The sequence below is a fragment of the Gekko japonicus genome, unplaced genomic scaffold, assembly GCF_001447785.1.
Source record: "Gekko japonicus isolate JY-2015 unplaced genomic scaffold, Gekko_japonicus_V1.1 scaffold2230, whole genome shotgun sequence".
In the NCBI taxonomy this organism is placed as follows: domain Eukaryota; kingdom Metazoa; phylum Chordata; class Lepidosauria; order Squamata; family Gekkonidae; genus Gekko; species Gekko japonicus.
Genome location: NW_015172615.1, coordinates 8,237 through 34,976, shown reverse-complemented (window position 1 = coordinate 34,976; position 26,740 = coordinate 8,237). Strand labels below are relative to the sequence as shown.

At 46.7% G+C, this 26,740-nt stretch overlaps 1 protein-coding gene across 1 annotated transcript in view; it reads right to left on the bottom strand.

Moving 5' to 3' along the window:
• CHCHD3 (coiled-coil-helix-coiled-coil-helix domain containing 3) overlaps positions 1 to 23,814 on the bottom strand; it is a gene marked incomplete at its 5' end in the record, with an annotated part of 240,401 nt that extends 216,587 nt beyond the window's left edge. Inside the window, one exon of the mRNA XM_015421643.1 lies at positions 23,733 to 23,814. Within this exon, the coding sequence (XP_015277129.1) occupies positions 23,733 to 23,814 (82 nt within the window). The remainder of the gene's footprint in view (positions 1 to 23,732) is intronic.
• Positions 23,815 to 26,740: the final 2,926 nt, after the last annotated feature.

Here is a 26,740-nt window from a genome sequence, read left to right as displayed (position 1 = left end):
TCGAGGAAAATGAGAAGCAGAGGCGGTTTTGCCATCGCCTTCCTCGGTGGGATCTTCCTTGGCGGTCTCCCTTCCGAGGACGGACCCTGCATAGCTTCCGAGATCTGATGAGACTGGGCTATACCATGCCGCGTTCCCTCCCCAAAAAAGCTATTTAGGCACCTATTTTCTTTTCTTCTTTTTTTTTAATTTAAATTTTTTATGATTTCAATACTACACAGCAATTGCATTACAAATAAATGTCATGTAATTGGGTTAACACAGAACTAGTCTCCGTCTTAACAAAATGATACAACCAGTATGACATACTCTCTTCCTAATTTTGAGATCTCACCTATGTTAGTCAAAAATATAATAACTCCTGGTATTGTTTGTTTTGGGGGGATCACTCCACTTTCTGCAAGGTAACTGACCACGGGAAACCATATTGCTTGAAATGCTTTTTGGTAAGTGCTAGTGTCCCATGTTGTTTGATGGTGAACTGTTTTACCATAAACAAAGTGTTCCCAAACCTCATTTTGCCAGCATATCAAGGTAGGACTGGTTCTTTCCTTCCATTTCTGTGCAAGTGTTATTCTAGCTATTGCAAGTAAAGTGGATATTGATGTGACTGATGTGTTGCTTTTACAAGCCTTCGGAGATGCTTCTAACAAAACAGTTTCAGGCAATGCAAGTAAGTTATAACCCGTAATGATATAAATTTGTAATAAAATTTGGTTCCAAAACTTCTGAATTGATGGGCAGGACCACCAACAATGCAGGAAATCTCCTGTCTGGCCACAGTTTTTCAACCAGGGCTTATTAATTTTCGGGTTTATCCTGTAGGCACCTATTTTCATTTACTTTGTTTATACCCCACCTTTCTCCCCAATGGGGACCCACAGTAGCTCCTTCCTTCCTTCCTTCCTTCCTTCCTTCCTTCCTTCCTTCCTTCCTTCCTTCCTTCCTCAGCCTTCCATGCTACAAGAATTCCTTCCTTCCTTCCTTCCTTCCTTCCTTCCTTCCTTCCTTCCTTCCTTCCTCAGCCTTCCATGCTACAAGAATTCCTTCCTTCCTTCCTTCCTTCCTTCCTTCCTTCCTTCCTTCCTTCCTTCCTCAGCCTTCCATGCTACAAGAATTCCTTCCTTCCTTCCTTCCTTCCTTCCTTCCTTCCTTCCTTCCTTCCTCCCTCAGCCTTCCATGCTACAAGAATTCCTTCCTTCCTTCCTTCCTTCTCTACTCTTTTGACCTACAGATCTTGAGTCGTATCTATCAATTCCAACTAGGAATAAGAAGAAAGAAAGAAAGAATTCAATCCAGAGGAGGCAGGCTGTATCATACTAGAGAAGATGTCTTGTCATAGGCTGCCTGAACTCTCATGGCCTGAGCAAGGATTTTAGCTCAAAAGGGGAGGGGGAGTATTCGCTGGCCTGGATTTCATTAAAAGTCTAGTCTCTAGGAGAAGCTCGTTTCACTGGCACATGAGTGGTCTCTTCTCCTCCATTTTATCCTCACAACAACCCTGTGAAGTTAGATTAGGCTGAGAACGTGTGACTGGACCAAAGTCACCCAGCAAGCTTCCATGGCAGAGTAGGGATTCGAATCCGGGTCTCTCAAATCCTAGTCTGACACTCTAACCACTACATTGTCGGGCATTAAGCTGCAACTTGGTTTAGTTATTTTAAAAAGGTCTACCTCAGGCTAAAGTCTCCATTCCGAAGATGCCTATCGAGAGCAGTCACCCTACCTCACTATGACTCCACATTAGGGTCGCCAGGTCCTCGAGGGGGGCAAGAGTTTGCCTGCTCGATGGGCCCCTTACCTGCCGGTCTGGATCCAGCCACCGGGGGGAACCTCACCCCCAAAGTACCGGGATCGCAGTGATGTGCCTGGCATGATGACGTCACCCGGAGGTGACGTCATCATGCCGGGCACGTTGTGGAGGGGGTGCTCTATCATTCGAGGGAAAACTCTATGTTCCCTCTCAAATGACAGTGGCCCTGCCACCAACATGCCCAACACAATGACGTCACTTGCGGGAGATGTCACCGCTCTGTACGCATGCCGAGGATCTCCCGGAGAGGGGCTGCCCCCCCCCCAACAACGATAAGACCTGGCAACCCTACTCCATATCAAACATCAAACCATTTGCAAAGATGCAAAGGGCTAGTGTGAAAATCACCGTATTGTAAGCAGCAAGCCCAAAACTCACAACTGACACCTTACTGACATGACACAAGGAAGCCACACTGAGTATACTTACACTCAGTAGCTTAACAAAATTTGAGTCCAGTAGTACTTTCCACCAACAAAAAATTTATTCTGGGCATAACCTTTTGTGTAAGCTTATACTCAGAATAAGATTTTGTTGGCCTTAGAGGTTCCACTGATCTCCAACTTTGTTCCCCTGCTTCAGACCAACAAAGCGACCCCACCTGACTCAGTAGCTTAGAATACAGATATCATTTTCTGCATCACTACTCATAAGAACATAAGAGAAGCCAATGTTGGATCAGGCCAATGGCCCATCCAGTCCAACACTCTGTCACACAGTAGCCAGAAATACCAGGTGCCATCAGGTGGTCTATTAGTGGGGCCAGGACACTAGAAGCCCTCCCACTGTTGCCCCCCCCAAGCACCAAGAATACAGGGCACCACCTGCCCCAGCCTGTGAGTTCCTATCTATACCTTGTGGCTAATAGCCACTGTTGGACCTCTGTTCCATATGTTTATCTAGTTCCCTCTTGAAGCTGTCTATGCTTGTAGCTGCCACCACCTTCTGTGGCAGTAAATTCCATGTGTTAATCACTCTTTGGGTGAAGAAATACTTCCTTTTATCTGTTCTAACCCGACCGCTCAGCAATTTCATGGAGTGCCCACGAGTTCTTGTATTGTGAGAAAGGGAGAAAATTACTTCTTTCTCGACCTGCTCTATCCCATGCATAATCTTATAAACTTCGATCATGTCACCCCTCAGCCGTCATTACTCAACTAGTTATGAGAGATGGAACAGCCTCTCTAATTTGAAAAGCAATGCACATGATATACAGCGAGTTTCCAAACCGTTCTGAAACCTATCACACCTACCACACCAAGCAAGGCGACACGACACATATTTATCACGTTTTTTCCCCTTTGAAGCGAAGTACAGAAGAATAATTTTATTTGTATATTTTTCTGGATCTTTGCCTGTACTCTCGAATAAACGTGTTCTTAAAAGAAAAACTGATAGAAGGCTTTAAAATGTACAGTATCACAATAGGTCAAGCCCTGCTATCGATTTCAATATCTCATTTTCTGGGGCGCTTTCCCATTGGGGTCTTTTCTAATGCCGTTCTTCATTTCTCTCTCTTTGCTCCCTGACTAGTGAGTTTGTCTCTGCCGCAAAAAAAAGGCAAACCAGCTCCTTGCAAAAGAGTAGGGCATCTATCCATGCAGTGCTGAGAAGGGACCAAAAATGGGGAGGGATGAGATGCCTTTACGCAAGAGTTTCAATTAACGACAATATTTTGCAGGAACTCTTTTCCCCCAATGCAAGAGGAACTAATGATTCCGGCAAAATACCGAGCACTACGCCCAACCACTGCAGTGGACACACTTTCAGTGTTGATTTAGTGTTTACAGGAATTTTCCTCCCCAAATGGATGAGAAGATTTAGAAAGATGGTGGGCAAAGGTTGCAGTATGTTATCTAGCAAATGACAGATAAAATGCCACGCCATATGGAGTCCAGCTGCCCCTGTGGAACATACTCATTACTTGGGACTGTTTGAAGAGCTACTGGCAGCACAGTTCAGAAAGGGGGAGGGGGGGGGAAAGAGACATTTGCTGGAAGCGTCAAATCCACACTCCAAGAAACCACAGTGAAATGGAGGAGGTTAGCTGTTGCTTAGCTGTTCCCATCTGTTTGCCAGCAAACAATGAGTCGCAAACAACAACAAAATGAGTCAACTAACAACTGGCTGTTCAGCTTGAAGAGTACGCATCTATGGGGCAAGCTGTATAAAGTATGGCCTCCTCCAGAGGAGCCTCTGCAAGCTGCACGTCAGTGGGGTGGGGGATCCAGGAAGCGCCTTAAATAGAATCATAGAATGTTAGAGTTGGAAGGCACCTTGCAGGTCATCTAGTCCAACCCCCTGCACTCTGCAGGAGCAGAGCCGAAAGATAGCCCTACAAAATACCCGAAAGATGGTCGTCCAGCCACTGCTTGAAAACATCCAGCAAAGGAGCATTCACCACATCCCGAGGCAGTCCGTTCCACTGCTCAACCACTCTTACAGTTAAGAACATGAGAACATAAGAGACGCCAATGTTGGATCAGGCCAAAGGCCCATCCAGTCCAACACTCTGTGTCACACAGTGGCCAGAAATACCAGTGCCATCAGGAGTTCCACCACTGGGGCCAGGACATTAGAAGCCCTCCCACTGTTGACCCCCCCCAAGCACCAAGAAGACAGAGCATCACTTGCCCCAGAGCCCTTAGCTATACCTTGTGGCTAATAGCCACTGATGGACCTCTGCTCCATATGCTTATCTAATTCCCTTTTGAAGCCGTCCATGCAGTTAGGAAGTTTCTCCTGATATTAAGCCGGTAACAACTCCTTTGTCATTTCCACCTATTCGATCTAATCTTCCAATCCGGAGCAAGAGAGAATAGATCCACTCCATCTTCTACATAACAGCCCTTCAGATACTTGAAGACTGCAATCATGTCCCCTCTAAGCCTTCTCTTTCCCAGGCTAAACATACCCAACTCTTTCAGCCTTTCCTCGTAAGACTTGGATTCCAACCCTCTCACCATCCTGGTTGCCCTCTTCTGGACACGCTCGAGCTTGTCGACACCCTTCCTAAAATGTGGTGCCCAAAACTGGACACAGTCCGCCAGATGAGGACTAACCACAGCAAAATAGAGCGGAACGACCACCTCCCATGATCTGGACACAATGCTTCTGTGAATGCATCCTAAGACTGCATTAGCTTTCTTCGCAGTCACATCGCACTGCAGGCTCACAAGAGCCCTGCTGGATCAGACCAGGGGTCCTTCTAGTTTAGCATCCTGTCTCACACAGTGGCCAACCGGTTCCACTGGACAGCAAGCAACACAACATAGAGACCGAGGCCTTCCCCTGATGTTGCCTCCTGGCTCTGGGAGTCAGAGGATTAGTGCCTCTGAATGTGGAGGTTCCCCTCAGTCACCATGGCTATTAGCCACCGATAGACCTCTCCTCTATGAATCTATTTAATTTGACTTAAATCCCCTTTTAAAGCTGTCTAGGCCTCACTACATCCGCTGGCAGCAAATTCTGAATTATAATCACTCCCCAAGGAAACAAGCATTTCCTTTTGTCCTTCCTGAATCTACTGCCCATTAGCTTCATTGGATGCCCTCGAGTTCTAGTCTTTGGGGGGAGGGAGAAAAAGTTCTTCTCTGTCAGCTCTCTGTAGTCTCCATGCATAATTTTATAAATCTCTATCGTGTTCCCCTATAGCCTTCGCTTTTCTAAACTGAAAGGTCCCAGCCTCTTCAGCCTTTCCCTATAGGAAGGGTGCTCCAATCCCTTAATATGAGCTGCCAAGTGAGACCACCTGAAAGCGGTAAACAGCTGACACTGTAGAACATAAGAGGAGCCAATATTGGATCAGGCCAATGGCCCATCCAGTCCAACACTCTGTGTCACACAGTGGCCAAAAATACCAGGTGCCACCAGGAGGTCCAGCAGTGGGGCCAGGACACCAGAAGCCCTCCCACTATTATTGAGATATATGTCAGAGTGATAGAGGTAGCAAGCAGTTACTATAGATCAGTTTGATCTGTTTGTCAGACCTAGCTGTCATGCTAGCAATCATGTAATTACAGCCAGGTGTTTTCTAGCAGGTGTTACTCTTTCAGGGCTTGTTAGAGCTAGTGATTACATCACCTAGTTAGAGATTGGCTGAAGTTTAGCATAATAGCTATCAGCTTTGTAAGCTGGTGGGGACTCAGTTCTCATAGACTAAGGCACGACATGCTGTCCAATAGCCTGTAAATATCTCTGTACATATTCACCTTTATAACTATATAAACTCTCTGTGCACCTTCATAACTGGTCAGTCTTCCGCTTCTTATTTACAATACCCAATAACTATTGCCCCCCCAAGCACCAAGAATACAGTGCATCCCTTGCCCCAGAGCCAGATTCCAGTAGCACCTTAAATACCAACAAAATTCGTAGCAGAGTATGAGTTTACATGACTCACTGCTCCCTTCATCAGATACAGCTAGAATTTGAGTCCATCTGTCCTTTAATCTCGGGGAATGGAGTGCTTTCTACTACCTACTCCCCCTCGGCATATCACACCTAATCCACTCACACCTGCTTTTGTCATTCACCTGCTATTGTCTTTTCCCTGCTTAATGTAATTCAGCATCTGAAATCATTCCACTCTCCAAGATATAAGGACAGACGGACTCCCATTCTAGCTATATCTGAAGAAGTGAGCCGTGACTCATGAAAGCTCCTCCCCGGCCACAAATTCTGTTAGTCTTTAAGGTGCTACTGGACTCTTGCTCTTTTCTACTGCTACAGACAGACTAACATGGCGACCCACCTTGATCTATCTCTTATCGAAACAGCTGCCAATCTTTACAGTGCAGTAGCCAGGATTTTGTAATTCGGGGGGGGGGCTTTAAATAAGTTAGGGGGCGCTGACGTCACAAAATAAAAAAATGTTAAACACTCACGTGGGGAAGCAAGCTGTGCTTGGGGAAGGGGCGGTGGTTGGGAGTCCTCCAAGTGGCCCAGAGAGCTGGGAAGCCTGGGGGCTGCATGGAAGTTGGGGGGGCTTGGCAGGAAGTCAGGGGGCCAGGCCCCAAAATGCCCCACTGTAGCTACAGGCATGAGTACTTGCCATGTTGAATGCCCTACATGGGAAGTTAGGTACTCACATGAAGCTTCTACCATTGTGCCTCCTCCTGCCCCCTTGGAGTTTACATAAAATTTAATAATAAGAAGAACTTCCATTATAAGTGTGAGCAAAACAGCTGTTATATGTGTCAAAAAGGGTGTGGTAAGAGAGACCAGGGAAAACAACTTCTCATTTATTCCGTACTGGAAAGCTTGGGGAGTGGGGAGAGAGATTTTGCAAATGCAGTGCGAAAGTTAAATTATCTGTTAGAATACACTGGAGACAGAAAGTTTCAACTCTCACAAGTAAACAGTTAACATCAACATCGCACATGGGTAAAGGGTGTTCAGGGGTAATTAATCTCAATTCAAGCTACATGGAGGAATAAAAGAAACGATGATGAGAGTAGATACAGTCTGCGCTAAAGACAAAGCAGCACTTTTCTGTGAGAAACTATAAGCTTAAAATACATGCGGAGGAAGGACCACGTGCCACAGAAGAGACAGAGGAGGAGGCGGAACACCATATACAGCTATCTAGGCACACGGAGTCATAAGGCATTTCTGAGGCAAAGCAGGAACACCAATTTTCCCAGAGGTTTCCAGTTTGCTAAATCCAAATGGCCAGTTTGGTGTAGTGAAAGGAGTTTGTAAGCGACTCTGAGACTTCAAGTGAAGGGCAGGGTATAAATCCAATCTCCACCTCCTCCTCCTCCTCCTCCTCTTCTTCTTCTTCTTGTCGGTTTGATGCAGCTATCACAGAGGGCCAGAGTGGTGTGCTAGTTATAGTGTCAGACTAGAACCTGAGGATCCTTGTTCAAATCCCTAAATTTGCCATAAAGTTCACTGAGTCACCTTGTTGTTGTTGTTGTTGTTGTTGTTGTTGTTCAGTTGCGGGCAAGTCCGACTCTTCGCAACCTCGTGGTCCACATCACGCCAGGCCCTCCTGTCTTCCGTTGTCCTCCAGAGTTTGCTCAACTTCATGTCCGTTGCCTCAATAACACCGTCTAGCCATCTCATCCTTTGCCGCGTCTCCTTCTTCTTCGACCTTCAGTCTTTCCCAGCATCGGGGTCTTCTCCAGTGAGTGCTCCCTTCTCATTGGGTGGCCAAAGTATTTGAGCTTCGGCTTCAGTCTCTGGCCTTCCAGGCAACAGTCAGGGTTGATTTCTTTATCAATTTCTCTCAGCCCAACCAACCTCTCCTGGACGACCCAGGCTAGATCAATCTTGTCAGATCTCAGAAGCCGATTAGGGTTGGCCCTGGTCAGTATTTGGATGCGAGACCATCAAAGAATACCGGAGCCGTGACACAGAGGAAGGCAATGGCAAACCACCTTGGAATTTTCCTTGCCTTGAAAATCCTACAGTGTCACCATAAGTAGGCTGCAGTTTGAAGAAGAGTAGTAGTCTGTTCTGGGGAGGGGAAGGGAAAGGAGATTGTAAGCCGCTCTGAGACTCCAAGTGAAGGAGAAGGCCCATCCAGTCCAACACTCTGTATCCCACAGTGGCCAGAAATACCAGTGCCATCAGGAGGTCCACCAGTGGGGCCAGGACATTAGAAGCCCTCCCACTGTTGCCCCCCCCAAGCACCAAGATGACAGAGCATCACTTGCCCCAGAGTCCCTATCTATACCTTGTGGCTAATAGCCACTGATGGACCTCTACTCCATATGCTTATCTAATTCACTTTTGAAGCCGTCCATTCTTGTAGCCGCCACCACTTCCTGTGGCACTGAATTCAATGTGTTAATCATTCTTTGGGTGAAGAAGGACTTCCTTTTATCCATTCTAACCCGACCGCTCAGCAATCCAATCTCCTCCTCCTCTTGTTCTTCTTCTTGTTCTTCTTTTTGCTCAAACCATCTCTTTACTAAAGCAGCCAATTCTGGCTTTCCTCTACCATACTGGTATAGGCAGCGCTTCAAGAATAAGTGAAAGGGGGCACAAGTTTAGTTCACAGAAAAAGCACGCAAAAGAGGAAGCCTCCCATTTGGAAGCAGCTGCCTCCATCATAGAAGAATGCTTAGCTTGGAACCACCTGCCGTTGTTTTCTTTAGGAACATGTCAATGTTTTACAGTTGGATCTAGCAGTCACGGCAGTCTTTTTAAATTGGCCTCTCCCAACCGTGGCAGCCATTCAGTTGTGGTGCCCAGTACCCGTCCTCAAAATTCCAAAAGTGCCCACAGTCTCAACAAAGTTGGGTAGTCCTGCCATAGGGTGTGGATGTTTCACATGTACAGGGTACACCCCTTTCTCAGACCTGTAGTTCTTCCTCCCCCCAAAGAGGTCAGAAGAAGAAGAAGAGATTGGATTTATACCCTGCCCTTCGCTACCCAGAGGAGTCTCAGAGCGGCTTACAAACTCCTTTCCCTTCCCCTCCCCACAACAGACACCCTGTGAGGTAGGTGGGGCTGAGAGAGCTCTGACAGAAACTGCTCTTTTTCAAGAACACCTCTGACAGAACTATGGCTTGCCCAAGGTCATCCAGCAGCTGCAAGCGGAGGAGTGGGGAATCAAACCCAGTTCTCCCAGACTAGAGTCAGTGCACTTAACCACTACACCAAACTGGTTCTCAGATTGTATATGGACATTCTCCCTATTTTATCTTCGCAACAATCCTGAAAGGCCTAAAGAATTACCTAAGCCAGAGAAATACCTCTGGTGTATAACCATGCAAAAATTAACCTGAAATCCACACGATGTTCAGTTAACCTAAGTAGAATACAGGTTGTGTGAAAAGTCGTGGAGAAATCAAATATCAAGTATTGAAGAAACACCCTTGGTGGGGGGGGGGGGGGGTTTCTTTTCTTCTTCATCACCACACATCCTTCTTGTTCGAGCATCTTCAGTACATATTTCAGCTGTGGAAATCCAATATTCCATTGAGGCTGACAACACAAACCTCAATAGCGAGTTCATCAATATCATAATCACTGTAATAAAACCGCTAAGTTACCCTCCTACTTTTGATTTCCCAGGGCATCCAGATCATCTGTGCCTGCCATTTAGGCTGTAAATTCAGAGTGGTAATTGGATCTCTGCTTTACAGAGCACCCAGCCTTAGCACAGTGTGTGTGTGTGTGGGGGGGGGGATTCAGCTTTCCAAGTCCAAAAGTGCTTTAACTACTTAGAAAAATTACTAAACGCATAGTAATAAATGTATAGTAAGTAATAGCCGCAGTAAGGAGAAAGTCCAGATGAACAGGTTGCCTACCTGTAAGGGGTGTTCTTTGAGTGATCATCCATACATTCACGATGATAGGCTTTGAGCAAAACTATGACCGATTTCCCACTAGCCGCCGCACCGCCCTTGCTCTTCCCTTTCCCCCCACTTGCATTGGTCAATTTCCCACTATTTGCTGCGCAGCAAAATTTTGACCTGCAGCTTCCACCGATTTCCCCTGCATCTTCTCAATCCTGTTTTCTGGGGATCGAGAAGACACGGGGGAAATTGGGAGAAGCTGCGGGTCAAAATGCGTCCGTGCAGCAAACAGTGGGAAATTGACCAATGCAAGCAGGGGAAAGGGAAGAGTGAGGTGGCTAGTGGGAAATCAGTCTATGATTTGAAATCTTCTAAAGCAGGGGTGGCCAAATTGTGGCTTGGGAGCCACATGCGGCTCTCTCACACATATTGTGCGGCTCCCGGCAGGGTGGTTGGGGAAGCTAAATACCATCAGCAAACAAATATCATTGGGCAAATAAATATCATTATCACTACCTGCTTTTACCCCTTTTGTTATTATTTTTGGCAGTCTCATTTAATGTTAATGAAAAGTAAATCTGCATATTTTCCAATAAAAACGTGTAAAATCTGTTCATGTCTTGAGGCTCTCAAGCATCTGATGTTTATTCTATGTGGCTCTTACGTTAAGCAAGTTTGGCCACCCCTGTTCTAGAGCCAGCTTTCCGGCATGGAGACTCCCCCCTCTCCAATGCCCACAGCTTGGCATGCACAGAGGGGAGGAGCCATGCCTACCACTCAGTTCCTTCCAACATAAATGAGTACAACACTCAAGCCACCTTGAACCACAACGAAAAGCAAGAGCTCAATGGTTAACTAATAAATAATAAATGAAGGCCCAGTTCACACACCGAATTTGCTGCGGGAGAGCCACGAATGCTGGGCGGATTTTCAGGGCATGATCACACCACAACATCTGGCAAGCGTATGCACCCGTGGCCAACCCATGGCGTGCCGCCAAAGCTGCGTGGTTAAAAAGTATCTCAATAAATGTACTAGCAAATGGTTTGCCACAGGCTGCCGACGGAATCGTTCCGTGTGATCGCGCCGGCGCGTGGCTTTCCCCCGGCTGTCCTCCTTGACGCACACACACTGACGGACAAAACTGCGGTGTGCTGCCGTCACATCTGATCATGTTCTGGCAGTTCTAATTGCGCCGGCGCAAAGAGCCACGCCCCCCCGCGTTATCTGGCCCATGTGACCGGGGCCAAACTTGATTAGTTTAAAAGGCAACTGTTGCAAGCAGAGATGTGCAGGCCTGGATAAGAACCCATGGAAATTTAGGGGGGGGGGAGACAGGGTGCCCCCCCCAACCAAGAACTTCATTCCAATTTTTCCAACAGAAAAATTGGGAAATTTGTGGGAGCACGGAAGAAACCCCTATGAAATATTTTCTCTTCCAGAACACGTGAAATGCTTTTAAGACAAGAGTTTTCTCGCTCAAAACATAGAGCGTGTTACAGTCTAAAGTTTAAACTTTCAGTTTTTCCAGCGGAAAAAAATCAGGAAATTAATGGGGAACATTGAAAAAGCTCCTATGCTTTCCCCCCCTTTGGAATGAGCAAAATGTAAGACAAGGCTTTAATTCAAAATGTGTGATATGAATATTTTTATGCAAGACAACCAACAGCATAATAATTCCCATGTGTACGGTAGACATATATAACATTTCCAAAAGGGTTTTTTTTGTTTAAATGTAAATGATGTCCAGAGCCATCACAGGGGGCAGAAAGTCACTAACACTAACACTAGAAAGGAACTTGCTCAGCGAGAAAAATTCCATGGAGTGAGTTCCCAACTGAAGTTGCAGCAACACCGCAAACGGAAGAGGAATGGAAGGCAGGTCTCCTTCCCCTGTGGGCTTGCTCCGTTCAAGCTGTGGGTTCGCCAGGAGGGGACCTCTACACCAAAAGGCTGGTCCTAGCAGTTTCCAAATCTTGCCTCTGCACAGGCACAAGGTCCATCAGGTGTGAAGCACAGAGACCAGGAAGAAGAGCTACTGTGGTATGAATGTCCACCCCCCCAATAAAATAAAATAGTGTAGAAAGCACCTCTCTCATTCCGCATCCCTAGGAAAGAGTCAAGAGGTTGAGTGCATCACTAGGCAACTTCTACACTGGCACGAAACGGCTCCTGCCAAATCCCCCATTCCTTCCCAAGTCCCCCAGCTCGCCCACTCCAACACGGTCCCCGAGGTCTCAGTTCGCCACACTGACAGATGGCTTTCTGAGAGAAGCGCTGCCAAGAAGGACGTCAGCGGTTCGGAGGGGAGAGAAGCGAAGGGGAGGGGGAGAGCGGCGCATTAGCAGAAGGCGAGATGTTGGGCCAAAAATGCAGTGATGTTCGTGGCATCAAAGGGCTGAAGGGGGGGGGGGACATCTGAAATAAGTCTGTAGGTAAGTTTTTACCATGCGTGTGAATTCTCCTGTTTAGCAGTTTGGAAAGGAATTTCAGTCATCCCCAGCATAATCCATCCACTGTAGGTTTTTCCGCAGGTTTCTCAGCAAGAATTAGCAAAGGAGGCACATCTTACTGACAGGGGAGCAGGTTCTTCATCCCCAAAGTCCTTGAGCCATGGCGGCCATCTGGCACGGTACAAGACAAGGCAGCTCCCAGCTACAGGAGAATTTGTCTCCCGCCTTAACCACAGCCACGAGAAGTGGGATTTAAAATAGCTGAAGGCTGACTCTGTAGGTATTTACAGTTGTAGACTGGTGTGAGTTGGCACCTCGCAATTCGGAAATCTCGAGGTCACCGACTTCTGCATATCTGTCTAGCGAGTTCGACTGAGGCCATATGTTTAGGAACTCTGCTATAAGAAGAAAAAAACGAGGACGACATGATGCATTGAAGGGGTGTTAAAACCATGCAAAGAAACGCTAGAAATAGAAAAAGAAAGCTAGAGATGGGGGGGGGGAGTTAGCATGAACATGATGAGGGTACAGCTAGATTTGAGTCCAGTAGCACCTTGAAAAGGGCTGCGGTGGCTCAAGTGGTTAAGACGCTGAACTGCAGACCGGAAAGTCGGTAGTTCAGCAGTTCGAGACCCGAGTGTCGCATGACGGAGGGAGCTCCCGTCTCTAGTCCCAGCTCCTGCCAACATAGCAGTTCGAAAGCAAGAGATTGCAAGTAGATAAATAGGGACCACTTCGGTGGGAAGGTAACAGCGTTCCATGCGCCTCAGTGTTTAGTCATGCCAGCCACATGACCACGGAAACGTCCTCGGACAGCGCGGGCTCTTCGGCTTGGAAACGGAGATGAGTGCCGCATCCCTAGGGTCGGATCTGACTGGTTTTCGAGCAAGGGAAACCTTTACCTTACTAGCACCTTGAAGACCAGCGGGACTTTTTTTGGAAAGAAGCTTTTGAGAATCAAAACTCCCTTCATCAGAGGATGGGAGTGCAGCATTGGGGATAGAGAGATAGGTTAATTTTTGCCCAACACTGACACTTCTGAAGGATCCTTTTTTCCTATCATGTCATTCAAGCAAGTGCACGTCGTATGAGTCACACATCTGCAGAAGTGCTTCCATGAGACATACCCTTGCATCCTGGACTTTTCTAAATCAGCACTGACATGGGATATACAGAAAGTGGAAGAGGGTGTCCGAAGGAGGAGAGTGAAAAGGGTGGTAGTCTATAAAGAAACCCCTGAGGAAATGGTTGTTGAACAAGAACACCAGGGCACACGGCAATACGTGTGCTGAGGGAGACAGGGTTCTATCGGCCAGACCTTAACTAAGACTGACCGCTACACGTTAGCACCAGCTGTCTTGCCTCTTCCATCAGAGAAATCTTGCATTGGTCTGACTGAAAAAGCCCAAGTCTCATTTCCACCTGGAGAACAGAGGATTTGCCATCTGAACGTAGCAATGTTTCTGTGCATTAAGACGTCAACCGAAAGCATCCCATCATTCTTAGTCACGTTCTTGTGTAGGCTTGTAGTCCTTTTTTTGTGTAGCTATGTGGCTAAACGGAGATGCATTCCTCTTGTAGTCTGGATTTCTGTCTCAAAATCATAAGCCCCTTTGGACCCTGAAGTAACTAAAGCCAAGACATTTTCTCCTACAGCAAAGATGCTGTCATAGGAACAGAAAATACAATACACTGGAATCCTGAATTTATATTTAATCACTACAAATTGTCAAAAACTTAGCAAGTTCTTAGATACAAGGTTGTGAGATATCGACAGAGACACGGGGTACTTCTGTGGAAGTCAGGAACACAAAAAGAAATCATGCATCTAACCCAGTATAGTTTTTTAGAGGGCAATAATCTATTTCTCACAGATTTCCATATAAAAAAACTGTACGGGTCTGGTTACACACTTGTGATCGCAAGACGTGATCAATCAACTTGGACAATAATGTTAATCAGATTCTCTTGACTGGTTGGCATAACTTTAAGCCTGCCTTGGTGGGGAGGGCGGCGTAAATCTAATAAATAAATAATTTTTACCAGCATCCCACCTGGAGGGTGCAATGAAAGAGTCCTCAGTTCTAAGTGACAAAATAGTTTTAGGAAAACAGTTACATAAGAACATACGAGAAGCCAATGTTGGATCAGGCCAATGGCCCATCCAGTCCAACACTCTCTGTCACACAGTGGCCAAAAATACCAGGTGGCATCAGGAGGTCCAGCAGTGGGGCCAGGACACTAGAAGCCCCCCCACTGTTGCCCCCCCCCAAGCACCAAGAATACAGAGCATCACTTGCCCCAGACCGAGAATTCCTACCTATACCTTGTGGCTAAGAGCCACTGGTGGACCTCTGCTCCATATGTCCATCCAATTCCCTCATAAGAAAATAAGAGAAGCCAATGTTAGATCAGGCCAATGGCCCATCCAGTCCAACACTCTGTGTCACACAGTGGCCAAAAATACCAGGTGCCATCAGGAGGTCCAGCAGTGAGCCAGGACACCAGAAGCCCTCCCACTGTTGCCCCCCCCAAGCACCAAGAATACAGAGCATCCCTTGCCCCAGACTGACAGTTCCTACCTATACCTTGTGGCTAACAGCCACTGATGGAATTCTGCTCTGTTCTGATTCACACTGCTTTTAGCCAAATACATTTTGGATCAATGCAAGTTAAGTATTTGGTTTCTTCACTTTGCACAAGAACAGCTGGCGGGGGTAGAAAGTCCTATCACGAAGCAGCCCCGTAGGGTTTTCAAGGCAAGACACAGTCAGAGGTGGTCTGCCGTTGCCTGCCTCTGCATTGCAACCCTGGACTTCCTTGGTGGTCTCCTATCCAAGTGTTCACCAGGGCTGACCCTGCTTAGCTTCTGAGATCTCACGGGATCAAGCTGACTTGGGGTAACCAGGTCTGGGCTCGCAAACAGTGTCCCCAATTAAAGTTAAAGGTTTGTCTACAGACAACAGGCTCTTTGTTTTCCTAGCAAACCAGAAGAGGGCAACCAGGATGGTGAGAGGGTCGGAGTCCAAGCCTTACGAGGAAAGGCTGAAAGAGTTGGGTATGTTTAGCCTGGGAAAGAGAAGGCTTAGAGGGGACATGATGGCAGTCTTCAAGTATCTGAAGGGCTGTCATGTAGAAGATGGAGCAGATCTGTTCTCTCTTGCTCCGGATCGCAAGACTAGGTCTAATGGGTGGAAATTACAAGGGAGTCAATACCAGCTAAATATCAGGAGAGACTCCCTAACTGTAAGAGTGGTTGAGCAGTGGAACAGTCTGCCTCGGGAGGTGGTGGATGCTCCTTCACTGGACGTTTTTAAGCGGAGGCTAGACGACCATCTTTCAGGTATGTTGTAGGGCTATCTTTCGGCTATCCTCCTGCAGACTGCAGGGGGTTGGACTAGATGACGTGCAAGGTCCCTTCCAACTCTAATATTCTATGATTCCATGAAACCGCAACTTTGTAAGGGTCATGCAAGCTTGAGTCACACCGAAGCCAGACCTTCAGCATCATTAACAATTTAAGATATTTGTCCATCGCTTTCTCCAAACGTGAGCTCTCTTTCTGTCTCTCACCGTGTACTTACTTTTGTACGCAAATTGGGCCTTGGCGAATTTTCTTCAGCTTCACAAGTCGCCCCAAAAATTTAGGAGCCAGGCTTATTTTTCACCCTTCAGGGTTCTATATTTTAATGACTATGCTTTCTAATTAATGCTGTGACAAAACCTAATCCTAAACTCCTTCCAGTTTCTCATCGTTATTTTAAAAGCTAAAACACCAGTGCTATATCTTTGAAATAATTATGGGGAATCGTCACAACAAAGAGCTAACCTTGCCGCTTACCTATTTAAGCTTTGCGCTTCTCCTGAAAGTCGCCAAAAGGCACTTAGGATAAACGACTGCTTGGAAAATACTAGGCACCACAATAATCTTTCTAGGCATCACGGCACCTGGCATTTGTCAAGCCATGATGTAAATTATACATACGGGGGAAAGGATACAAACCCAGCTTCACATTTCTGCACCTACAAAGCGCCATGACAGCTTTCCAAATGTGTGGCAGGCCTCTTCTAGGCAATTCCTGAGCCCGATACCTCTAAACAGAGAATCATGCCAAATTACCTCCTGTCCAAAGCAAAAGCAATCAGATCAGCTTTTGCCTCTAACATTCTAAACCGTTTGCTGTTCTGAGGTAAAATGTGTCCAATCTCCAGGTGAGGGCTGGAGATCACTCAGAATTACAACTGCTTTCCAGATGGCAGAGATCAGTTCCCCTGGAGAAAATGGTGGGCTCTGTATCCTTATATGCTGCTGAGGTGGCCCCTGTATGACAGCCAATGTGACGCCACAGCAAATTGGCAGAGTGTCAAGGCCGGGGAACACACCCAGAGCCTCTTTCTAGAGGCCGCTGTATTTATTTCCACAACGGGCCTTTTTCCTAGTAAACTTTATAAAGGACACAAACACAAAGGGGTTTTTTTTTACTTAAAAACGTGCTTAAAACATTAGCCCTCTAGCAATATTTTGTTTATTTAACCGTGTCTGATAACTGGCACCTCTTGCTCTGAATTATTGCATCAAAATGTCTCTGCTATTGCAATCTTGAGTATGCTGTTCAGGTGTGTATCTGTAAGCTGCAAACCTACGATGATGCAGCAGCAGCAGAACTGGAAGAAGAAGCAGGAGACAGCCAGTTCCACTGTGGGCCTGACAGAAGCCCTCCGGGGCCTCATCTGGCCCCCGGACAACATGTTTGACACCCCTGGGCTAGACCATATGGTTTCATGGGGACAAAAGAGGTGAGAACCTCTCTACAGGTGGGAAATACATATACTTCTAGTTAAGAGGTGGGTGGACACCTGTTGCTCAGCTCCCCGATGAACTTGGAAGCCAGGGACCCTTACTCCTGTCCTTGTTACCAGATGAATCAACTGCCTGGGGAGGTGGTGAGCTCCCCCTCACTGGCGGTCTTTAAGCAGCAGCTGGACAAACACTTGTCAGGGATGCTCTAGGCCAGGGGTGGCCAAGCTTGCTTAATATAAGAGCCACACAGGATAAACGTCAGATGTCTGAGAGCCACAAGACATGAACACAAATCTTTTTATTGAAGAATACGCAGATTTGCATATTAAATTAAAGAGACAAATGCCTTCTCTGAGCCAAGCCGGTCTGCCGGTGTGGCGGGGCTTGGAGAACACATTTAACTTTAGATGGGGAGGGAGGGGAGAAAGAGAGAGAGAAAGAAAGGTGGAAAGAAAGTGGAAAGAAAGCAAATATATGGGGGAGGGAGGAAGAGGTAGAACGAAAGTAACTTTAAATGTGTCCTCCAGGCCCCCCACGCCAGCTGGCTTGGCTTGGTGAAGGGATTTAAAGAGACAAACGCCTCCTCCAAGCCAGCCAGCCGGGGAGGGTCTTTGAGAACGCACTTAAAGTTAAAGTTGCTTTCTTTCTCTGCTTCCCCCCAACTCAAGCCTACCCAGGGAGGGGAACACTGGCTGCAGAAGGGAAAACCAATCAGGGAGGCATGCCTCCCCTTTGCTTCCCCAGCCGCCCTGCTGGGAGCCGCACAATATGTGTGAAAGAACCACATGTGGCTCCCAAGCCGCGGTTCGGCCACCCCTGCTCTAGGCTGATCCTGCATTGAGCAAGGGTTGAACTAGATGGCCTGTATGGCCCCTTCCAGTGATTCTATGATTCTGTGATTCTATCCTCCAAATTCATGCTGCAGTTACATAGAAACATAGAGCTGGAAGGGACCCCAAGGGTCCTCTAATCCAACCCCTTGTGCAATGCAGGAAATTCATAGTTATCTCCCCTTCCTCACCCCCTCAGTGACCCCTGCTCTATGGCCAGAGGAGATTAATGATATGAGGAATATATAAATGGTCGGGAATGTTTAATGACATTCAAACCGTGGTCAGTCCCCATATTTTGGGGGACGGGTACTGAGACATCCGCAGCCTGCAAAACCTTAACGCAGACGTCAGCTTTTTAATATTTTACACACACACTATTAGTGGCTCCGTACTACTAAGCCTTTTTCATTTTCATTTCGACTTTAGGAACCAAACGACACAGTGAAGATATTAAGAACAGACAGACAAACCGTGAACATGTATTCAGCATGTTCTTTCAAATTAGAAATCTAAGCTCCACAAATTAAAGCTTTCAAGGGCCTTTATATTTGATGTCAAGTTTACTAGAAAAAGGCAAATGCGAGGGGATGTCAGCTCTCTTTTTCCAGGAAGCATTAAAATGCTGCTTTGGAATAATGCATGCCACAGTCTGTGAAAAGATGTAAAGTTCATGTAAGAGACATGAAGTCATAAACTCATGGTTAGATCGTGAATGTCACCTTAAAGCACAAAGAGGAAGAGCTAACAGTGACAAAGTAGCACAGCTCAAAATTAAATTGCCGGCATTAGAAATAAAAAAAAAGCCACCCAATTGAGATTCACTTTATAGTCTTAGAGGCACACGAGCTTTTACACCCACTAATGCAAAGTGCCCGAGTGAACCTCGAGCAAAAGCCGGTTTTGATGCATGAGACTTCTTTTTGACACGAACACAATCTAACTATATATTTCTCCAAGAAAGGAAATTAGATGAGCAAGTCCCCCCATTTACTCTTGCAGGTAGAAAGTGCTACTCTGATGTCAAAGGCTAGAGGGTCAGGAGCAGTGACATTTTTCTCTCTGTCAAAGAGCCTGACACACCTGACATATGGACTGCAAGAGTCGATGAGGAGTTAATCACAGCTGTACGGTGCCTGCTATTCACATGTGTCCCATTAGAAGCCTGCCAGATTGTCCTAGGACAGCAGCCATGGTATATAACCCCGCAGAGTATTCTTTCAATCAGGGAAAGAAATAGTCATTTTGAGCACAAGGCTACAGGGACGTAGGAGCGCCTCGACCCAGGTGCGGCTCACACCGTGCAATTCCACTGACACAGCGTAGTGCTCGGCTGATAAAATATTCCCCGTCTGTACAGAGGCTTTAAAAATCAGGCCCTGCCATGAGAATACATTGTTTTATTTAAAAGAAAAAACAAATCACCGTCCTCCCTGAGGCTAAGTTCAACTTGGTGGTGGGAAGCGCCATCAAGCTGAAAATGACTTAGGGTGACTACATGAGGTTTCTCAAGGAAAGAGGCAAACAGAGGTGAGTTGCTGTAACCCACTGCTGCACAGCAACCTTGGACTTCCTTGGCGGTCCCTCGTCCAAGTCCTAACCAGGACTGTCCCTAATCTGGCTTCCGAGAACTGACGAGGTCGGGCTAGCCTGGGACGTCCAGGTCAGGCTGAGGAGTAAGTACCCTGGGATTGTGGGAAATACAGCTATCACTGGCTATAGGTGGCCGTCAAGTCACAGCTGCCTGATGGTGACCCCATACGGTAGGGTTTCCAAGGAAAGAAGCAAGCAGAGGTAGTTTGCCACTGCCTGCCTCTGCATAGCAACCCTGGACTTCCTCTGCCGTAATAACCAGGGCCAACCCTGATTAGCTTCTGAGATCTGACGAGATCAGGCTAGCCTGGGCCACACCATCCCATTCTGTTAGAATTCCGCACCTCATGCCCAAAAGATGTCTGCCTGAGGTGGGGAGGGGCCGTGGCTCAGTGGTAGAGCACCTGCTTGGCCTGCAGAAGGTCCCAGGTTCAATCCCCAGCATCTCCAGTTAAAAGGACCAGGTAGGAGGTGATGGGAAAGACCTCTGCCTGAGACCCTGGAGAGCCATGAAGTGGGGCCGTGGCTCAGTGGTAGAGCATCTGCTTGGCATGCCAAAGGTCCCAGGTTCAATCCCCGGCATCTCCAGTTCAAAGGATCAGGTAGGAGGGGATGGGAAAGACCTCAGCCTGAAACCCTGGTGAGCTGCTGCCAGCCAGAGTAGACAATACTGACCTTGATGGACTAAGAGTCTGATTCAAAATAAGGCAGCTTTGTGTGTGTGTGTGTGTGTGTGTGTGTGTGTGTGTGTGTGGATTCAAGTTCTGTGTACCAACCCATCACCTTTCCCAGGAAGGTCTGTAAGGCAGAGGTGTCGAACTCATTTGTTACGAGGGCCAGATCTGACATAAATGTCACTTCGTTGGGCCGAACCATGTGTGCCATAAAACGTAATGGTAGCTACCAGAGATATAAATTGTAAGGACAGCAGCTGGTAAGCTCCAAGTTGTTGTATCCTCACTGTGCTGGGAGGGAGGTGCAAAGGAAAACCCGCATGGGCGGACTGGACAACCAGGGGTGCAGCACTGGGCAGATGCTCCTACACTGCTTGACTGCTGCAGACAAAGTTGTTCCGCCATGCTGAAGCCACAATTGGGGTGGCTCTGCCCACTCCTCCCTGAGCAGTCTCCTGTTCCATCCCTTACACTAGATGCTTGCGGGCCGCATAAAAGCCCTGGATGGGCCGAATCCGGCCCCCGGGCCTTATGTTTCACACCCCAGCTGTAAGGTCGTGCAAAACTAGAATCTCAGCCAGTTTCCTCAGAACCTGTATGCTGGACTACTTGTCTGGAAATTGTTATCTGCACTTGAGCGACTCATGCTGGAGATCAGCACGTGCCAGTCTGATTTAGCGCTCCCCTGGCTGGCCAAAATCAGGACACCAATCTACCGTTTGACTGATGACACAGTGCTTGCCTCCCCCTGAACACACTTAGTAACCGTATGCCACTGATTCCAGCTAGATCCAACCTCTCCAGGCCCCGGATACCTGCCAGCTAGATCCAACCTCGAATATCCAGTTTAATTCCATTGCGTCACCCCAAGAACCGGGGAGCATGCTCCAGATGCAATAAGTACCGCAGAGAAATAGAAGAACCACAAGCAAAACACCACAGGAACCTTGGCGGTGGGAGGGGGGTCAAAGCACATAACAAATTGTTCCATTTCCAAAGGTTAGCATTAATTACATTAACACCCAACACAGAAACACTAAACACATTTCCCTCACGAAAACCAAAAATCAATTAAGCCCAGCCGTAATATTTCAAAGTTGAGAGATTTTTACCATAATGCATTGATTCGCTTTAGTATTCAATCAAAGAGACATTATTTTTTTTACTGGGGGGGGGGAGATGGGGGGTAGGAGAAGAGAGAACAGCATTTATACCTTGTATCCAATTATATACAACGTTAATCTAATTCAATTACATAATAATACAGTGCCGCGAGAGAAACAAGAGATGTTATGCAGAGGCAATTTTTGGAGTACTAATTACAATCTTATTTAAGAATAATGAGCCTGTTCACAGCACCTCTCAGAATGGAAAGAGCAAATGCACTGCGTGTTATTTTGAGTTGTGCCCACTTTGAAATCTGTTACAAATTATGAGAGATCATGGGAGAAACTGATCAGCCAATACAAACAACCGTGAAATAGTTCCTAAGAACTTATTTTGTGTACATTTCTATGCAATGCACTTAAACCAGGGGTGTCGAACTCATTTTTAATGAGGACCAGATCTGACATAAAAGAGACCTTGTTGGGCCGGGCCATATGTGTCATAAAATGTAGTGCCGGGTAGCGGAGATATAAACTTTATAAAAGACACAGACAAACACAATTAAAGTTGCTTCATGTGCTGGTCAAGAACATGAGAAGGCATCCTGACACAGACTGAGGGCCATGTGTTTGCCTACAAAACTATACTCTTCCCCAGAGAAATGACCACAACTTCCTACAAAGGAAATGTGCTGGGTGACCTTGGTCTGGACAGCCTAATCCACCTCACTGGCTTGTTATTCGCCCTCTAAATTAGTTTATATTACTTTCTTACAGAGAAAGAATGGATCATGAGGGCATGAATACAGTGAAAAGGGGGAGAGAACGCAGCTACACCCAGGAGAGCCCTGGCATAAAGAGCCCAACAAAACACACACACACTGTAGCAAGGCACACAAAAACTCATACCTTGAAGAAAACTTTGTTGGTCTTAAAGGTGCTTGGTATTTCTCCCATACGATTGAGACAGCCCAGCAAAGCAAGCTCTCCCTCCCTCCCTCCCTCCAGGGAGGAGCCTCAGCCAGGGGAAGGAAAGAAAGGCTTCCCTTTGTCTCCTGTACACAATTGAGGCAGCCTGGCCCGGAAGCAAGCTCTGGCTCATTCCCTCCCTCCCCCTGGGAGAAGGAGGGGGAGGAACCTAAGCCAGTTCTTTACCAGACTCTCTCAACCGCACAGGAGAGGCTTGCCTATCTATCTCTCCTTTGTGATTGAGAGAGTCTGGTAAAGCATGCTGTGACATGGCAGCAGCAGCAGAAGTGAAAAACAAAGCAGGAAACGGCCAGGTCCTTGCAGGCCAGATGGGGGCCCATGAGGGCCTGATCCAGCCCATGGGCCACATGTTTGACACCCCTAACTTAAACCCTATAAAGATTTTTTTTTAACATTAACAGATACCAAAGAATTTTACAGTGCATATAATTCCTCTATGATGAATATCGTGCTTAGGTCAAATAACTGTCCATATAGTCACTCTGAACTTCTAATTGTCAACTTCTTCATCCGTTCAATGTGGCTTCTGTTTTATTTATAACAGAAAACAGTGTTAAGTATAGAACAAGACTCTTCTCCGACCTGTGCCTCCAAGATCTATTGAAGATTCACAACGAAAGCATAAACAAAGCAAGAGTAATTTGAAGGAAAACAAACAGCACTGTTTTCGCCAAGATGTATCATAGTATGTTCTATAGAATAACATGCAACAGATCTTTCTCCCTCACTGCAGAAACACCAACCAAACCTGATTCCATCCCTTTGTATCTTCAAAGCAAGAACATCTTCTTTAAGGCAGTTCTGCCATTTCCCCTGCTGTTAAGAATTTTTCTCTTGATCAGTCTGATGAATTCTGAGACAAAGGCCTCTGTGCTCTTTCTGGAGCTGTTCCATTGCTAGGCAAATTGTTTACTAAGGCTCCAGAGAGGGAGAAACAAAAGAGACTGAACTGCAAAAGAAACTAGCGGTAAACATCAAGTTCGAAGTGAAATGGATATAGTCAAGGATGTGAGCCACAAAGGGGAAAACACAGACCTTCCCTAATTTGCTGTTCTGTTTAACCCTCTGCCGCCAACATAAACACAAAATAAACACAAACCTTCCTTTCACAATGCATGACTTTGCCTTTAAAGGAGAAGACATCGGCTCTCCCTGTTTAATGCAACGCTACAAAAAAAGTAAACAGAAACAGTAAAGATCAATCAGTTCTTAGAACAGACCTTTTCTGAGTTTCAGCATCTCTCCTGGCGTGTTCCAAAGCCAGTTCTTCAGCTATTCTTTTCTTTAGGTCTTCTTCGTTCACTACAATTAAGAAGGGGGGAAACTGTAAATGCCACAAATATCACAGAAATGTTGCCACAACACATGTTCAGCACGAAGAGCAGTCAGGAGTTTTTACAAACATATTTTCATTTTTTTAGATTTATTTTATTTACAAGGCCCACCAAGGCAGCTAACAATTTAAAATATGCATTATAAAAATCACATTATAAAACAACAGAAGAGAGCAAGAGTCCAGTAGCATCTTTTTAAAAAGGTAAAGGTAAAGGTTCCCTTGCTCGAAAGCCAGCCGAATCCGACTCTAGGGTTGTGGTGCTCATCTACGTTTCAAAGCCGAAGAGCCGGCACTGTCCGAAGATGTTTCCGTGGTCATGTGGCCGGCATGACTAAACACCAAGGTGCACGGAACGGTGTTACCTTCCCACCAAAGTGGTACCTAATTATAGACTCGCAATGTCTTGCTTTCGAACTGCTAGGCTGGCAGGAGCTGGAACTAGAGATGGGAGCTCACTCCGTCATGCTGCACACTCGGGTCTCGAACTGCTGAACTACCGACCTTCCACAGCCTGCAGTTCAGTGTCTTAACCAATTGAGCCACCACAGCATCTAAAAGACCAACAAATTTTATGGCAAGGTATGAGGTTTCGTGAGTCACCGCTAACTTCTAGGGATGGGCACAAAGTGAAAAAAGCTGAGGTTCTTTTCAGTTCGTGCGGCTGCACGAATCTTCACAGACCACCCCATTTTGTGAGGTTCATGATGCAGTAGAATGGCCCACATTGTGGGCTAGAGATGCCGCAGGAGAACCACATGTAGATCCTGGGGTCAGCTTCTCCTCCTGCGGCGCAGTTCAAAGTGCACTGCAAGAGGAGAAGCTATGGCAGCCAGGATCTTCCAATGGCCAGGAGAGCACTCCCTGCCGCACGCAGATCCTGGGGTTAGCTTCTCCTCCTGTGACATGGTTTAAAGCACACTACGGGAGGAGAAGCCATGGCAGCCAGGATATACCTGCAGCCGGGAGAGTTCCCCGCCGCACGGACATCCATTTCAGCTTAACAGTGGGGCTGGTGCACCTGTCAGCTGTTAGGTTTAAATGGCAGCGAGCCATTAAACCTCCCCCATTTCACTCCCCCTAGGAGTGAGAGGGATCGCTGAAATGCTTGCATCTATTTCAGCCTAACATCTGATGGGTGCACCAGCCTTGCTGTTAGGCCGAAATGGATGCAAGGCATTTCAGCCATCCCTCTCACTCCACCTCCTCTTCCCACCACAAGCCACATGAACCTCCTAAAAAAAGTGGAGGGTTGTGGGAGGGTCGTTGATAGGAATGGGCACGGACCTCCATTCGCAAACCATGACCCAGTAATTTTCCTGATGAATTTAGGATTGTGACAAGGTTCATGCCCATCCCCTACGCACTTATTCAGACGGAAGCTCATACCATGCCCCAAATTTGTGATTCTAAAGTGCTACTGGACACGTGCTCTTTTCTACTGCTACAGACAGACTAACATGGCTACCCGTTTTATGATAAAACAATTAAGATAACACCCCCCAAAAAATGTACATCATTAAAACTTCAAAAAAACAAAAACAGAGTTACAGAACAGCGTTGAAATAAACAGAGAACCTGAATTAAAATACATAGAAAACATGAAAACATTTGTTAGGAATGAGGGATCATTGAGTGAATGCCAAAGCGAAACAAAAGAAGTCTTCGCCCGCTTGCGGAAGCCCATGACAGAAGGGAATGACAAATCTCCCTGGGGAGAGATTCCCAGAGCTTTGGTGCCATGATCAAAAGGGACCTCTCCTGGGTTAAAGGTCAAGGTCAAGGTCTCCCTTGCTCAAAAGCCAGTCGAGTCCGACTCTAGGGTTGCGGTGCTCATCTCCGTTTCAAAGCCGAAGAGCCAGCGCTGTCCGAAGACGTTTCCGTGGTCATGTGGCCGGCAAGACTAAACACCAAGGCGCACGGAACGCTGTTACCTTCCCACCGAAGCGGTACCTATTTATCTACTTGCAATTTCTTGCTTTCGAACTGCTAGGTTGGCAGGAGCTGGAACTAGAGACGGGAGCTCACTCCATCATGCGGAAACTCGGGTCTCGAACTGTGAACTACTGACCTTCCACAGCTGGCGTGCTTTTGTCAGGGACCCTGTTGAAGAGTCCACGGGCTCATCGCTTTGTCAAAGTCGGTTATCCCTATTCCCTCGACTTTTTTTTAATGAAACACCAGTCTCTAAGACTGTAATCAAGCGCTGCTTCACACTATCACCTCCCGCCACTTGCCCATTTAAAAAAAAAATAACCCTATATCCAACCAGTGTTCTCCTTGTAGAGAGAAGAAAAAGTACACAAAATCAAGGGCTGCTTTCCAGAGGGACGCAAAAAAATACAAACCACTTCTGAAATGGATACCTAAGCTTTTAGTCATTTGAGAGAAGGTCAAATCAGTCAATCCTAAAAGAAATCAACCCTGACTGTTCCCTGGAAGGCCAGAGAATGAAACTGAAGCTCAAATACTTTGGCCACCAAATGAGAAAGGAGCACTCCCTGGAGAAGACCCTGATGCTGGGAAAGACTGAAGTTAAAAGAAGACGGGGTCGGCAAAGGATGAGATGGTGAGACAGTGTCATAGATGCAACAAACATGAAGTTGAGCCAACTTCAGAGGACGGCGGAAGACAGGAAGGCCTGGTGTGATCTGGTCCATAGAGTCGCGAAGAGTTGGACTCAACTGTGCGACTGAACAACAACTCCAACAATTCAACTGCTTTTAAAGATCAGTGGGCTGTAGGAACAGGATTGCATTTGATTTAAAAATTAATCTAACGCCACGCTTATCGTTCACGGCAGGGGTCCGCAACATTTTGGAGCCCGTGGGCAACACGGCATTGTGGGCCGAGCTACAAAACGGCTGCTGCAGCAGGTAAGCTGCTGCAGCTTAC